A 16,945-nucleotide genomic window follows, 5' to 3' on the forward strand; every position below is an offset into this window, starting at 1 on the left:
TCATGGCACACCTGGACGCCTATTAATCTCAATAGTCGATTTTAGCTATTGCATCTCAAGGTCACGCCACTTCATACATATGTCCAGGGGTGGCGTTAATAGACACTGCCTTTTGAACAGTGCCGGCCCTGTTGTGGTGCCGCTTTTATATCTTTAGTAATCAGTCTATTGGCAGGTGTCCCCGGTCGCAGCGGTGCGCAGGTGAAATGCCTCCTCCCTCTGCTGTGCACGCTCTAACAAACATCTATAGCAGTGGAGGCGGCAATACAAATTTGTGACATCTAATATTTTGAAATGGTTAATGATTTGTCAGGTAAATTAATTACAACTTGGTTTGGTGGATGTCATTTGAAATTTATACACATAAATCTTAAGTGAAAGGTTTTTGGCAAATTAGTTTGAGGACCCAAAAAAAAACAACTTTTCAAATGTTTTTCATTATAAGCATTACTTTAACGTGAATCTTTTTTTTTTTTTTTTTTTTTTTACCACAGTCTATGTCAGTTTCCCATTCTCCCGTGAGTGCATGTTGAAGAGAAAAGCACCACACTGGAGTTTTTGTTTGCGAGCATTTTCAGTTTGTGTTACCATTGTTGTTATAGTCGTGTGCACAAGGCCATTTGCTAAATGGGAGGTGGTGTTGTGTTGTGATGTGACCTCGAGGAGGAATAAGTGCACGAGGGAAAATGTGCGGCTTCCGAAGAAAAGCGAGCGTGTTCCTCCACTGCACAGGAGATGATGAGCCTTCCTGTGGGTTTCTTAACCCCTTTTCTTTGCTTTTAACGAATCCCAGTTGAACATGTAAGCCATGTGAGCACGTTGACATATATGACAAAATCCAAGTTTGTGTTTTCCTCAGTGACATCTCAGTGTTTTGACCAAAAGCGTGTTTACGACTGCTTTCATGTCTGTGGTTTATAAGGGCCAATCACATCATTTTAAATCATTAGCACTGGCAATATAGGTGTCAAGAGGTGATGTCACTTGATCCTCTGTAGAAAAAGAGAGGGCTTTTGAAGCATCGGCGCGTCCTCTTTTATTACGACTGTTTTGTAGGTCTAAAGGTATGGCCTTGTCTTTAAGGGGGTAATATTGAATCTGTGAGGCCTCGGAATGCACGTCATGAATCTTTATCATTACGCTTGAGTAAAACGAGTGATGGGAGCACATATACGGCGCGTCACAGAGGAAGACGGTGAAGGGTAGAGCAGCGGATTATCGAGAGAGTGCTTTCCCTTTTCTCTCCCGTCATTAAATCCTTTGGATTTTCACCCCTCTTCGGACGAGGTGGGAGGATGTGTTTTCAAGCAGGGGTGACCTGGCTCCGCTCTCTCATTCATGTGTGTAATGAAGGCCTGTGTCTGAATAATCCCATTAGGTGGTCAGATTAAAACCTGAGCTGATATTTGAGACTGTGTCTGACACCGCCTTAGAAATTGGAGAGCTTTGCCGTCGGCCCGACGAGAAAGGGCAGAGAGGAAGAGCGGCAGAAGGGGGAGCGACTGCATTTGGGAGGTTCATCCTTTGGACTGACTGAGTGCCATCGCAGTTAACGCTGAGGGTAAAGCTACAGCCGCAGCTTTACTGCACCCAATGCATTTGTGTGTGAGACTCTTATTTTTAGTGATCTGGAGATTGGGCCCACATTCATCTTCTCTCTGTCTATCAATTGTCTCCTGGGTATCAAAGTTTTGCACCTTTTGATTTAAACAATGGGTAGATACTGATGTATGTTTCATGTTAATGGCTGTGTGTGAGGAGTCTGGCGGTTTTAAGATGTTATCTAAGGCTGTCATTGCGATAGGAATTCCCCATACTGTGATTGATAGTGGCAGTGACACCGCCGTGCTGTGTTACTACACAACAGCAGTGCACACTAAGAGCAAACAGGAAGTGATGCTAGACGATGTTACTTGCGGTTTCCTCCAGTGGTTTCAGTTATTTTCTTCGAGAAGTCACATGATGAAGTCACTGTGTTTAGGTGATTGTGATGTGTGATAGTATGATGTTATAAATCAGTAGTATCAGTAGCAGTAAACATTGTCTGGGTCTTGTCAGACGTGTCTGGCCTTGTTAAGTTCTCTACATACGAAACCTGGTTTTTTTCTTTGACTGAAGGCCCGAGCGTGTGTCAGTCTTTCTAACTTTTTCCTCATTCTGCTCCTGCGCCGTTTATTATTTCTACATTCTCCCACTAACTCTACTTTTATTTCACCCTCGTCTAACTGCGGAGGACTCGGCGTTTGCCACTGTAGTTAAACGTGCCTCTGCTCTGCAGGTTTAGACAAACACTACATGTGCAGCCTGAGGCTTTGATCACATTTCAGATAGAAAATTATTTTCTGTCTCTGTGCTCAAAGGAGCTTTGGGGCGCATTTGTTTTTCATTGTGAAGTGAAAATGTCTGCGCGAGGTACACGGGTTCCATTGCTTTATTACCATACACAACAGTGTTTTTGGCATCGTCTGGCGCCTCATGTGGGCTCTGTGGTGCCTAAAATGGTGGAATGGTTCCATTTTGCTCCAGATATGATGGCAGCTGTGATTTTAAAACATTTTTTTTGGGAGTTGTTGCAAAATCTCTTCCCGCTGTTTGTTTGTAGATAGCGCATTAGTCGCTGTCACTCTGTTCTAGATGAGAGCATGTCTTTGCCTCAGTGTCATACAGTAGAATATGTGTATTATTTGTTGCTGTCTGGTCAACATGAGGCTCCTCGAGTCAGGCAGCCGAGCCGTTCTTCTTTATGCTTGGCTTCTGATAATCATCTCTGGCAGCGCTTCTCCGTTTCATGACTGTGACACAGATGATGAAGTTGTTTTTCATGCCACACTGCACTGTGTGTCTTGACTGTATGGTATCTCATTTAATGTGTTTGTATGACTATAATGTGTTAGCTAAAAGGTTAAGAAATGTCTTCTTCCACAGTTTGTTTCATTGTCTGCGCAAACAGAGAGGACATGGTGGTTCATGCATGCTGACAAAGCTTCACTTTACTCTCTTTATTCATTTTATTTTTATTTTTTTTTCAATGGTGCTTGTGTGTTGGATTTTAATTTCATTCTTTCCATTCCTGAAACTGCATGTGACTGTTGATGACTAAGCTTTGCCACACCGTCGTTGAAGGCTTCTTTGGGGTTTGGGGGGGGTTGTCGTGGGTTCCGGGGGTCCTTCCTTCTATCCCTTTGCTTTCCGTCCTTGTCTCCCTTTCTTCATCTTTCCTAAAAAAAAAAAAAAAAAAAAAAAACTGCACCTGCACAAATGCACCTCCTCCCTTCAGAGCACTGACACACTCCCTTCCATCTGTCTTTTCCTACCCAGAATTCCCTATCAACCCGACAAATGGGGGCCAAGAGATCACGCAGGAGCACAATGCAGGTGCCGCCATCGGGGGAGCTGTGGGGGGCGTCGCCCTGTTGGGCTTAGCGGCCATACTGCTCTTCGTATTCCTTCGCCGCCGCCAGCGCACCTTCAAGGGCGACTACAGCACCAAGAAACACGTGTTCGGGAACGGGTACAGCAAGGCCGGCGGCCTGCCCGCCCATCCCCCGATCCCCAAGAACCTGCAGTACCCGGACGACTCCGACGACGAGAAGAAACCCGCCCAGATCGGCGGCACCGGGGGCTTCGAGGCGAGCGAGCGCGACTTTGAAGCCGAAGCCGAGGACCTGAAGAGGCCCTATTTCACTGTGGATGAGGGAGAGAGCCGAGATTATGACGAGCGGACTCTGGCCTTCCAGTACGATCCCGAACCTGAGCTAGCCGATGATATGATCTCTCAAACCGATGGCTCCGTCATTTCTAAGAAAGAGTGGTATGTGTAGGGGCATGCAACAACCAAACCAAACAACCCCCCCGGGTGTCCTCCCCACCCCACCTGCATTCCACTGCACCCTCCACCTTCATCACAACCCAACCCTCCCATTCATCAAACTGCACCTGTCACAGTCCTGTTTCCCCCCCCCCCCCCCCATGAGACCCCATCCAAACGTATCTTAACTAGAAAAATCAAGCGTCTAAATAGCAACGTCCACTTCTCCGCGCGACAGGATTGGTGTCAGTTCCATCAGGTAAACGGGCAAAAATAAAAACTAAGGTATGTAAACCGACTTGTTGTCGCTGACCCTTGAGGTCCAGCGAGGTCATTGGTTGATTAATACTGGTGTATTATTATTTTTGTGTATTTTATTTTTCTTGTCATAGATGTATTAAATGTATAAAAATGAGACTGCAGGTTAAGGTTTTGGTGAGCACATATGTGAAAGTCCTACACTGGATGTAAGATTGGATTGTTTTTCTTTTTCTTCTTTTTTTACCATTGCCTTTTTTTTGGTCATTTTTATGATGTGTTTTTGTACGACTTTTTTTTTTTAAGTGAGCAGAGAATCGAGAGTTAAATATCGGACATAACCTTTAGGTGGCGTTTTAAGTGTTTGTAATTCTGTGGTCAAACGAATAAGAGAAACAAAAAAACAGGAAAATGACACCATACATCACCCGGTTTCATTTCTCATGTTTCTCGCTGGGGTTTTGTGTCCATGAGATGTGTCACTTTTGTATATTTACAGCATGAGAAACAGACATGTTATTGCTGTTTTCCCAAAGACATGTTTAGTATTTCATGACCCTCCGTGTTTATATGCTCCATGTGGTTCTTCACCGAGGGGGAGTCGGTCTACTGAGCTGTAATGACATCGCAGTAACAGATAAATACTGAGTGTTTTCACTTTTTTTTTTTGATCATGTCAAAATAAAAGTCCCACATCAGTGAGTCAGATTAGCAAGAGGGTGAGACTGGCTGCTGTAGTATACCGTCTGCTTTTGTGTGACATTATCACAAAAACCAGAATGTATACTACTGTATATACTCACATCACAAGGTTTGGTAAGTCCCACAGTGAAACCTTCATTAATGCTCTGAAATGTCATTATTGTCACTTGACTTGAACCTGTGTACAACAAACTCGAAATCTTACCACTAGAATGGAATTCCTTTTGTATGTGTGGGTGTTTATGGGCGAGTGTGTATATGTGTGTGTGTGTGTGTGCGCGTGCCGAGTTGTCATCATTATGTTATAACCCTGTTTTTAATCAAGTGGACGTCAAGAGAAAGTAGCCTGGGGGAATTTCCTAATAATGACTTAGTCTCGACTTATAATTGTGTGACTCCGTACTGAAAGCATTGGCTTAAGCCTCCCCAGTCACAACAGCAGCGTTTTTCTATGAGGAGTCACTCACGGACGCAAAGGACACGGACAATGTCAACTCATGCTTTTCTTTTTATGTCTACGGACAAAAAAAAAAAAAAAAAAAAAAGATATTTTAACATTTGAAGGGAATTCAAATATGATGGTGACCCCGCTGGAGTATAATGAGTCACCTGCTGCTTTCATGATGTCGTTCAATGCATTGCCTTTTTTTCTTTGTAAAGCAAACGTGGGGGATTTTAAAAAGGAATGGTCGGTTGTCCCAACCTCTAGATTGATAATGTCCCTATCTATAGATGCATATTTTTCAAAACAAGTGCCAGTGGATGATTTGTTTCACTCCATAACACAACCAGCAAACAATGTTTGCTTCACACACACACACACAAAAAGAGTTCAGTGTGAAATATGGGATGAAACAGACGCAAAGGGGAGCAAATCCATCGATATAAACAGCATATCTGACTCACTCTGAACAATATAAATACTGTATTAAGCCTTATTTTATGCATGTTTCTTTTGTGTGGGAGTGGAAGTGTGTATGTCACTTTTTTTTTTTGTATCAATTCCAATGTGTTTGTTCTCATTTGCAGCTCAGAAGGCAGCACTTTGTCAGTGTTGTTAGTATTCACAGAGGTACAAGGGTACAGGCCCACGGTGCTCGGTCTGCTGCCAGTGGGAGATGTGAATGTTTTACAGTCCATGCTTGTCTACTGTACGTTTCCAGATAAGCATGTTATTATGAGCCTAAAACTATACTGCATTTTCACCGCAAAGTGGGAAATTTCACGTCCAGTGTCATTTTCTTTTCACTTCAGTTCCGTTCCATTTCTACTCTCTGCTTTATTTCATTTTATCCGGGGTTAATAAAATTGCTCGCCACAGCGAGGGAGCGACGCATAAGTTCTGCCACTGAAAGCTTCAGAGGAAGTGGGTGGAAACTAATCGACAGTAGCGGGGGTTTCTACTTTCAAATCACTTTTTTATAGCCTGTAGTTTACTAATCACCTGCAGATTAACTGTTTATGCCGCAGAGCTCCGATTCCATTTGGCTTTTGCATCGCAACAGAGCAGAGACGGAATTAGCCTATAAAAGATCCTTTTTTTTGCATTCAGTGCCTATCAAAACTAAATAGATTTGAGGTCGTTTGTTGCAGCTGCTTTGTTTAACATATTCACGCCCGGAATTAGACGATGAATAATAGTGAAATATGACGTGGACTGCAAACATCTTCGAATCCAATTAATGATGTACTGTAATTTTTGTTGTGAGTGCAGTCAATTTATGCTAATGTAGTGGCGACGTTATAGCAGAGCTCCAGCGCCGTGATAACAAACAGCAACGATGCAGCTATCCTTGGTCTTTCAATCTCGTTAGAAGCTGCACGTTGTTAAAGTCAAATGACGGCTAAAATGGTCGAACAGCCCTTCTTTGTCCTAAAGGGCCCTAAAGAGATCTGACTTTTGCAACTGAAGTCACTTGATGACGACAATTTTAAGCACAACAATCAAAACAAATCCAGTGGGAAAATGATTACTTGTCAAATTAAAATTACACACACGGAAAAAAAAAAAAGACTTAATGCCCTTTTGAAAGCACAAGCTTAAGGTTTCGTTGGACTTAAAACTTTTCCCGCATCCATTATTATCAAACCACTGCCGCACTTGCTTGTCGGACATGTTGGACAGAGAAAAAGCTCTCGGATGGGATTAAACATTGTGTATACCAGTAGATGTAAACATTGGCTTCATGTTGTCGGGGTGTTATGAATATCTATTTTGTAATACTGACTGTAACTTCATTCCATTCTAATCTACTTTTTTGTATTCAGTGTGTTCGACATTCCGCTGTAAATACTGTACATACGGTCAAAATAGTCGGGATTTATTTGTGGGGGCGGGGGGGGGGGGGGGGTGCGATTGTGTAGGGGGACCCTGGTTGTGTAAAAATAAACATATTTTGACTGCAAACGTGGCGACACAATGGATGGATAGACGGCGTCGATGACATTGCGTAGCTTATTTCCAAAGTCCCACCTAAAAATGCTCCTCCAGTACGTTTTTAATATGCCACTAGTGGCTTCACTGTCATATAAAAAGGGGGTGACGCATACAGTTTGTTGATAATAATGTTATTGAGAGAAAATTAAAAGAGAGAAACTGTCTGTATGCAGCCATGTGAATGTATATTTCTGAGGGTGTTACAAATATGAAAACAACAAAAAAAAAAAATCTTGTTCAATTGTGATGACCCAGTGAAGTAACTTGTATTTGTTTTAAGCATTAAAATGAGTTCAATAGTCAACATTGCTCTGTCCCAGTTCAGTGATTGGGGTAACGACACGTTTCTTTACCACTGTCTCAGACACTTTGATTCGTGATGTAACCTCGTAGCCTTCATGCAGGTGCTTATTTAGATCCCAAGGTTTTTTTTTTTGTTTGTTTTGCAAATAAACTTTTTATTTAGTTTAAGCAAAGCTCCTCCTCCTTGTGAGAGCAACATTTCAAGTGAGGAAGGACAAGTGAATTATATCATATGAAGTGTGATTATGCCTTCAGAAAGCCGTTGGCACTTGATCTCAGCGGGAAGATACTGAAATGGAAAGAATCTGGGCAAAGCGTCAGCGCAGTAACCACCACCCCCGCTGCTGGTGATGATGGTGGTTGATGATTTTGCTGAGGCTGATGAAGGATGAAGAATGATGGATCTGCTGAGACTGAGAACACTGGGCGGTGGTATGGGGGGGAGGAGGATGAGGAGGAGGAGGAGGAGGTGGAGGAGGGCACGCATTGCAGCAGCATGAATGAACTTACGCAGGAACAAAACAACATATTTCAAAAGACAGTTGCCAGAGGATGGGGGGCAGAGATGATGTGTTGCTGTGCTATTGGATAGACGACGACACCTGATGAACAGCTGATAATCGCCCAACTGACAGTGAAAAATGACAACATGAGAGGTGTGAAATTCCCTGTGCACAAACAAGTCGTCCTCTCGACTGATTTCACCTCAAAGCACAACTGAAATTGAGCCAACGTTACCTTCTCATCGCTGTACACACTTAAAAGGCTACAGCGCAAAACAGGGACGACTGTGAGACACGATTATCATAAGTTTAGGGCTCCAAATGTCTTAGTTGTTAGCACTTAATGAGTGTTTACAACTAATTCTAGTGTTATAATGTATCATACGCTTGGGATGTATCAAATATTACTATAGATAAATAAATATATTGGGTGTTTTCTCACAAGTGGGCAGCCCTGTATCTTATTGGGAGTTATCTTGCGATTCCCACCGATGAATGTTCATGGACTCAGTTCCTGTGCCACGAGCATAACACATTTTCGATTATACAAATTATTCATTCATCTTCTACCGCTGCTATCGGTCACGGGGGCTAGGTTTGGCGCTGGTGCCAATCTGGCATAGGGCAAAAGGCGGCGTGCACCCTGGACAGGTTGCCAGTCCATCACAAGCCTGATTATGCAGATGAAATAAACAAAATCAAATATTGTCAAGTCATGTCCAAACACAGTGGAATAAAACTCAAAGTAGAAATCGTCTGAAGAATAGATGAAGCGATGCATGCGGCACATGAGCAAGCTCTCTGATGCTGTTACAGTAACTCTGTCAGAATTCTTCCTCCTAATTTGAGAGCAGAAACTGTCGGACAGATGTTGATATTGAGTTCAGTGCTTAATGAAGCCACAGCGCTATGATAAAAGAGGCCCAGTGTTGATTCAGACAGATCTGTCTCAGACTGTGGGACTCAAGTGCAGACATCTGCACCGTGCACATTAAGAACGGCCCAGAGTTTGCAGCTGTTGCCATCCATTTGCTAAAAGAGCCCTCTGTAGCCCAAGGGGCTTTGATAGCACATAGGCTTTTAACATGCATGGCCGTCTAGTTTTTCTTCCCTCCTCCTCAGAGCCATGCAAGTGGAATTCTTCAACATTTCCTCCATCAAAGTCCTCTCATGATGAAATATGTCTGGATTTCAGTTTAAAAATATGCACCCGGAGGGCCATCCTTTCAAAAGGCGGTTTTGTTTAACCACCTCACGGTGCGTTATGATGTCCCTCCATTCAACACAGCAGAAAATCAGCAAATCCATATCACATCTAGTTTTAACAGCCTCGGTGGCGAGAAATAAAAGATAATCTACCTGTGCCTGCTGTGATTTTATGTAGATCATTTCTTACCCTTATTATAATTTTCATATTTTACAGTGCTACTAAGTCCCAAGAATGTAAACATCTATTTGAAATTGAACACGACTTCGGTTTGAGCCCCGCGGGTTCATTCGTTTTCTTTTTGGCCTTTCTCGTAAATCACGATATTGCTCCACTTTGGGTTTGTTTTAGGGGTCTGGCAGATTTAATTGGCCACAATTGATCACTAAACTAAGGATTAGACTTTTAGATTCAAGCTGGCGGTGGAAGAAACTTTTTACCCACTGATAATTGGGTTCGCTGTCGATAAAGTACGACTGGGAAAACGAGTGTCACGAGTCATCAAACTGCAGTGATTAAATGACTAATAATGAACATGCTGCATATGCACTGGAAATTCATTGCGCTGGATACGGGGGGGAGGGGTTAGTGACATAAAGGACAGGGAAACGATCAAATGTCCTCTGATGATTGGTGTCTTAAATATCTATATCCAGTGCAAGTTGCCTTATGAATGTTCTCTCATTAAACACTGTTGTTATCAAAAGCCACAGCCTGTAAAAGGATGTCATGCTGTGTGCTCACCATGCTTTGTTCTTTATAATAGCCACAGAAATATTTTTTTTTTTATCTTTTCTTTTTCTTTGTGCACTTTTTAGTCATAAAAAAAAATATCCCATCATAAAAACCTGTTACCGTGAAGTAAGAGCCTAAGAGCTACTGATTGTTATTGTACATTGCGCCAAGTTAATGTTTTTCGAGGAGAGAGGACACGTTTAATGAACTCACGTTAATCAGCCACAGCTGTGGAGAGCTGTTGCTATGGATATCTCCTGTTTAAAGTTGGATTTTGAGTTCTGTTTGTGCGAGTCTGAAAAGTGCCACTAGACATAGAAGGGCAATGCAGACACGCGTTCATGTGAATACGACCGAACATGGGACGCGAGGAAGAAATCCGTGTTTTATCGTTGGATGTCGACGGGCGACTATGATTATATCATTTAAAAGAGACATAATCTCTTTTCATGCATATGGGCAACATAAATTGGCTCCTTTTTTGGACACAATACTGGGCAAAAGTCTTCAGCCACCATTAGATTTGTTGCTTTCGAAACCCTATAGTGACCATACAGTATTATTATTTCACTTTATTAGAACCCATCCAGAAAAAAGTAATGTCCGCATTCACAGTATGATGTAACTTTAGCTGTAGGGCTCAAATCTATGCAATATGGAATTATAATAGCATACATGGTTAATAAACATTGTGGTCTGAAAAGACTGTGCAGTGTGTGTTTTGCTCTACTTTACTGCCTGCTGCTTATTTTCCCATAAAAGGTGAAGGATTTCAAAAATGGTTTAAAATGATATATATGAAGCTGAAAGGTTAAATCGACCAATTTAATTTAAACAAACGTCGGATAAAATGAAATTACAGTGCCCGGTAATGTCAATCACACTACCATGCACTCACAAAAAGAATTAAATTACCCATAATTAATATAGCTACAGACTCATAATGACCAGGAAACAGGTCGCTTACTCTAACTGCTCAGAGTTTCCTCTGCTCATAGATGTCGTTGGATTATTTTTGCATGTTCACCCTCATTTTTTCTCCCCCTTTTTCCGCAGTTTTTTTTCTTCTTCTTCTTCTTCTTCTTCTTCTCTCAGGCAACAAATGGCACGATTAAAGATGACAGGTCTTACTCGCGGAGCCATCCAAAAACCCAAGGCACATAATTTTGGAGCAGTATTCCTGCCATAACCAAAGCAGTGAAATGAAATAATAAAAAAAGGCACATTCACATTTCAGACTGATCTCATGCTGTTTTTTTCCATCCCCATGAAAGCACTCTAAAAACGCTAGAGCAAAAACGAGGAGCTGTTTGCTCAATAATGCTGCAGCCAAAAGAATATTCACCCTGAAAACTCGCTCCCTTAAGCAAAAAGGCTGTTTTTTTAATTTAAAATATTTGCACTGCTTGCATTGTGTTTCACATTAAACTGTGTTGTTCACACATTGATTCAGTTGCTCCCCGTTTCCTCATGCGAACCGATGTCCTCGCTAACCCCACTGCTGCTGGTCTTGTGGCCATGCTATATGTGTGTGAAGTGCTAAACTGATGCTTCATGGCACCCCTTGCTCTGTCTTGTCATCTGACAGTAAAGTGTTTCCACGGGAGCTTGATTCATGTGGAAGTTCCCGCTGTCCGAGCTCGCTGTCTGAACGGATAGACTCACCCACATCCTCCTCACTCTTTTGCCCCCCTGAAACAACAAACCTGACTGACTTTTGCATCACACACAGCTCCAGGTTGCAGCAAAACCAGCAATATATTCCTGTAATTATTCTACACTTTTTTCTTTACGAAATTATATTAAAAAAATACACTCACTTTTCTGTTTTTTATTGCAATGTTCAAGGGCCACAAGACCTGGGTTTGTGACCCTGTTGGAACAAGGGCATGTTCTCCCCAGGTTCCTCCCACAGTCCAAAAACATGCAGATTTGGAGATTATAGGCAAATTGGACACGCTAAATTGACCGTAGGTAGAGAGTGGACGGTTGCCCAGAGTGTACCCCACCCCATGTCAGCTGGGATTGGCACCTGCAACCCTTATGTGGAGGATAAAGATGAGTGAGATTGCATTTTTCAAAACAAGCAAAAAAAATTGATGCATATTATATCCATGAACAACATATATTATGTCTGATTCAAACCTCTGCAGGTTTAATAGAATAAAGGCAAGAGTGAACTGAACAGATGCTCTTTTCTTTGACATTCTTTCCACAACACAAAAGAGTAAAAGAAAATCTGTCAAAAGGCAGCAATGTAAATCTAACAAGGCTCCATTGATCATCTTCAAACTAACAGCAGATTGTTTATGGAAAAGTAAAAACCTCAAAGTCCTCTTTTTTTTTTCTTCTCTCTCTCAGAACAAGCTTTTATGTGACTCATACTGACACTGTGTTATTTAAACCGTTTTCATTCCGCGGAGGACTTTCTCAGCTTTGTATTGTGTCACAATCATACAGTGAAGTAGGGTCATGGTTATCAACTTGTTATCCATTGTGCGGAAATATTTCTTGCAATAATTTCTCTTTTTTGTCCCCCCGTTTTCATGAAATTCATCGCACATATCACTTGATTGACTGGGCCTGCAGTCGAGCACACACTCGCACTTGTTTCTATTTCCAGAGAATGTCAAATTCTAATCAATTGGCAATTATTTGGATTAACCCAGGATCAATCTGCTGAAATTAATATTGCCCATTATTTTGTAAATTAGCCGGCTCATAAACAAACTACTCACATTCCATGAATAAATTTGTTGGCATCTTGAGGGATGCCAACAGCAGCAGCTACTGGAGGCACAAACAACCACCAACAGACACCGATTTCTCCCATTTTCAGAGCCAGTCATGGTTTGAGCAGCTCTGCTATCCAGCTGCGCATTAGCGTTCTCCAATTAAACTCAGCCTTTCCAGAGCAGAACGAAAGGCCTAAACCCTCTGGTGAGGAAAGTGCTGACAACCCTCGTCTGCAAAGTCCTGTTGGGAATACTCTGTCCCTGTGACCATTTACCCCGTGTGTGTGTGTGTGTGTGTGAGACGGAGCGAGTCCACTGTACATACCCATCTTCCCTTTGTTTGTGCTTCTGCACTGCACAATTCCTGCGTGACCCGAGACACACACACAGCGACACAGTTGCAGTTCTTCATGTGTGTGACCACACAATTTTGATTTCAGTGTGAGGGAGTGTTTGGTATTCGCAGTGAATATTTTTTTTTTTGTGGGGGGGGGGGGGGGGGGGAGAACTGCTGAAGGCGAAAGTTGCAGTCACCAGCTTGTTGACATTTTTCTTTGATGGAGTGCATCATACAAGTCCAATTTTCCCGTGGCCTCAAATTAAAAAATCGGAATTGGAATATTAATTCCTCGAGGAGCTCAGGGATGATGAAAGTGATTGTGACAGACGCTCTCCCTGAAATCCATAATTACACGGAGACGGGGGAGTGGCTGCGGGAACACATGGACAGGTTTGAAGGACACCTGAGTTTTAGTGTCATTTTCCACTTCGACTTCTGACCACAAAGCATTCCACCAGTAGATAAAGGACGAACTGGGAACACAGTGCGTGCATAATAACATTTAACGTATAACAACACTACTGCTATCTACTGTCAATATTGACATTTGCCTCATATTTTGACTTCAGTTTAAGGAGAGAATAGTGCAGCCATTGTTGTGGGACATCAGACTGCTGCTTCTACATGAAGTTAGGGTAAATGGCTGGTAAAGGGTTGAACGATTCATCGATCTAATATCAAAACTACACAGTCAAACCACAAATCCAAAAAAGACAAGAAGCAAATTGTACTGTACTGTACTATACTGTGACTATGACATATGTATTCCCAATGTGTGGCCAAAAAATTGCATTTGCTTCTATTTTATGACTGATTTTTGTCAGTCATAGATTTGTTCAATTCTAAATTGTCTGAAATACCTTATATTATATTTATATTCCACAGTAACTAAGAGGTGATAACAAAGACGAATAAACACTCTTCATCACCAGAACGCTGATTGCACTATTTAGTTTATTCTATAATATGATCTATATTTTAATGATACATAGCCGTGAATCAGCAATGCGAATAATTAGCTCTCTGTACATTTCGGTAATGACGTGGTCTATAGAGAAAAATGTCCTCATGCGAGCCCTGGTCTTCATCTGTGCTCTATAGCTTTGAGAGAAAATGCAACGCAGGATGAGTCAACTCTCACTCAGCATCAAAATGTCACTTTAAATGAAATGTCCCTGTGCCCCAGACATGAAAATGAACCCTCACCTGCATAAAATGTACTTAGCCCACTGACTGTAGGAGGAAGGAAATATCCAGCCCTCTTTTTGTTTGTCCACATTCAGCATGATTCAACAACCCAGTGTCCACGAGTTCCAGTGTCTGACAAATGGGATAAATTAAGAATCCACTGTCACCCACTCCCCCACACTCCCCCTCTCCCGACTATTGACTGTCACAGCTTTATCAGTGTACATTAGTGTCATTGCCAGTCTGCATTAAACTAACTGCGCCAGAGGAGGCAGCCCATCAGAACACACAGGCATGTCTGTCGTCATGCACAACCAATGACCCTTTGTCACAAACAATTCCCATCAGCTGAGCCACCAGGTCGAGGCAACATCAGTGAAACTCTGCCGCACACAGAGCAAACAACACGATGACGGTGTTTCATGAATTCAAGATTTGGAACTGTGTTTTTTCACAATTACTGAATTCCCGCAGAAGGATTAGGGCGACAGTTTATGCTGAAAACTCGCAGACACTCACGGATGGTTTTAAGTAAAAGGCATTTTTTTTCTCTTCTTGTTATTTTCTCTAATCTCTTGAGCCTGAGGAAATAAAGGCCTTTAACTTATAAATCCATTTGTGAGTATTGTTTTTCCAGCATAAATCTAACAGGCCAAAGAATTGAACAAATACAAGTGGATTTTAATGGAGAAAAATAAATGCCACTAACGTGTAAACTTGTAAAACCTAATGACAGAGACACATATGCACAGATGCGGCCCGTCCTTACTCACATGTTTGACATAATATTATAATCCACCATATTGCGAGCAGGCCACACACTTACCCATTTCTGGTGCTTAAAAAAAGTTCAGAGTCACCTCTTGCCAATGTTTCTCCCTCCAGGCTAAAATAATAAAAAAAAAATCCAATGTGCCAATTAAAATTTGAATGTGATTACTTAAAAAAAAAGCTGTTGCAAAAAAAATTATCTTTTTTTTTTCCAGGTAGGAAAAGAGATAGGCAGACAGAGATGTGGAGGCAGAGGAGAAAAAGAAGCAGTGGGATCTGATTATACGCCAGGAGGGACACACACACACACACACACACACACAGGTAGCTGCTGCGAGAGCTGACTTAACCACTCAATTATCTTCGGGCACAGAGGTCATCAGAGAATATTTAATTGAGTCCAAAGTTTCATATCTTACAGCGATTCATGTGTCATTGAATCAGTCACTGCTGACTTGTCGGCGTTGACCCCCCCAAAGTCACACAGGTCTCTCAGGGCTAAGAATTACTGCAAACAAAAGTAAATATCCTAATTAACAACAGATACATACGCAGAGCCAGCCATTGATTTGGTGCGCGGTGCAATTTGCAACTCCATCTTTCAGAAGCTGATGCATGCAAAAAAAAAAAAATGCTAACAAACCGACTGATCCTCAACCACACAGGCGGTTGGGAATCATTTCCCAGAAGTCTCTTGGCTGGCTGGTCGCCATGACAAGTCACAAGCAATTAGTTGCCTCAGGAGAATTGGCTCTCTCCGGCAGCAGGTTTCAATACACTAACCTAAGGTCAGTCACCACGCACCAATCAGCAGAACCGATATTGCTTTGTTGTGCGAAAGTGTCGGTGGTATTTAAATCTCCATCTGAGGAGAAAAAGGTTCCCTTGGGCTTTGTTGATTTCAGATGTTGGGATTATAGGCGTTATAGACATTTTTGACGTTGTCTCACGCTGTGTCATTGTTACGTGCCAGGGTGCCGTGTGAGACATCCTCCTTCCTGTGTGTGCTGCGTGCTTTGTGGCTCCGCCCCATTCTGCTCGTTCCACAGGTGCCTCCAATTCAGCAATCAAGCTGAGGACTTAAAAAGCTGTGGAAGAGCTGGGATGGTTCTTTCTCTCTCTGGAGCCATGCAGATACCATGTGAAGTTGTGAGCAACTGGGTGGTGTTTTTTTCTTATTACCAAAGTAGTGGACAAAGGGTGTATTTTTTTTACTTTAGTGGTTTAAGTAAATGGTGTCTTTCTCTCTCCTGTAGGACAATCAGCTACTTTTGGAGCAGCTCATTATAAAGGAATACTTCCCCGATTTGCATTTAGCTTTGTATTACTAAAATTAGCTTGAAACTGCAAAGCTAATTCTGCACTTTTTAGACCCACTCGCAGGGGGGCGGGACCTCATTCCCAGAATGTAAACAGTGTCCGCCATCTTTGCTAACAGTTACGCTAACAGGACCAAGTGTCACTGGTGGGCACGTAGCAAAGAAAAGAATGAAGATATTTCTCAACTCAGGGGAAACTGAGGTCGGGGAGCGTATTTTTTCAAAATTGCTACCCCTATTCTAGTAATACAAAGCTAAATGCAAATCAGTGAAGTATTCTTTTAAGTTTACATTACGCTTATTCATTGTAAATAAACTTTTAATATACGGTTACGTTCTGTTTGTCCCTGCCTTTCTTCTTTTAAAATATCCTGGGGTTTTGTTTTTACCTTCTTACCCCCACCCCCCACATCCTGTGGACTCACTGGGGACGTAACAGTCATTACAGGTTTTAATTTTCTTGCAAAACCTATCCTGTTTGCTGTGAATTTAGTCACTGAAAAACAGAAAAGCTGTGGCCAAAATTTCCAGTGGCACTAGAAACAAGAACTTCCAGATTTTTGGAGGCAGAGCTTTGACAAGATGATTGATGGGGAGAGGTTGGGATGTCATTTTTATTCCCCCCAAGTGTATCCTGCT

At 42.1% G+C, this 16,945-nt stretch overlaps 1 protein-coding gene across 5 annotated transcripts in view; it reads left to right on the forward strand.

Moving 5' to 3' along the window:
• Window positions 1-16,945, forward strand: part of nectin1b (nectin cell adhesion molecule 1b) — a 144,491-nt gene that overhangs the window by 68,971 nt on the left and 58,575 nt on the right. The window contains exon 6 of one of the 5 annotated variants that reach the window (XM_058633302.1): window positions 3,319-7,509. The exons of the other annotated variants lie outside the window; for them this stretch is intronic. Coding sequence (XP_058489285.1) covers window positions 3,319-3,821 — 503 coding nt within the window. The 3' untranslated portion in view covers window positions 3,822-7,509. Of the gene's footprint in view, window positions 1-3,318; window positions 7,510-16,945 lie in introns of those variants that run through there. 5 annotated transcript variants of the gene reach the window in all.

This window comes from Solea solea, chromosome 7 (genome assembly GCF_958295425.1).
Source record: "Solea solea chromosome 7, fSolSol10.1, whole genome shotgun sequence".
Lineage (NCBI taxonomy): Eukaryota > Metazoa > Chordata > Actinopteri > Pleuronectiformes > Soleidae > Solea > Solea solea.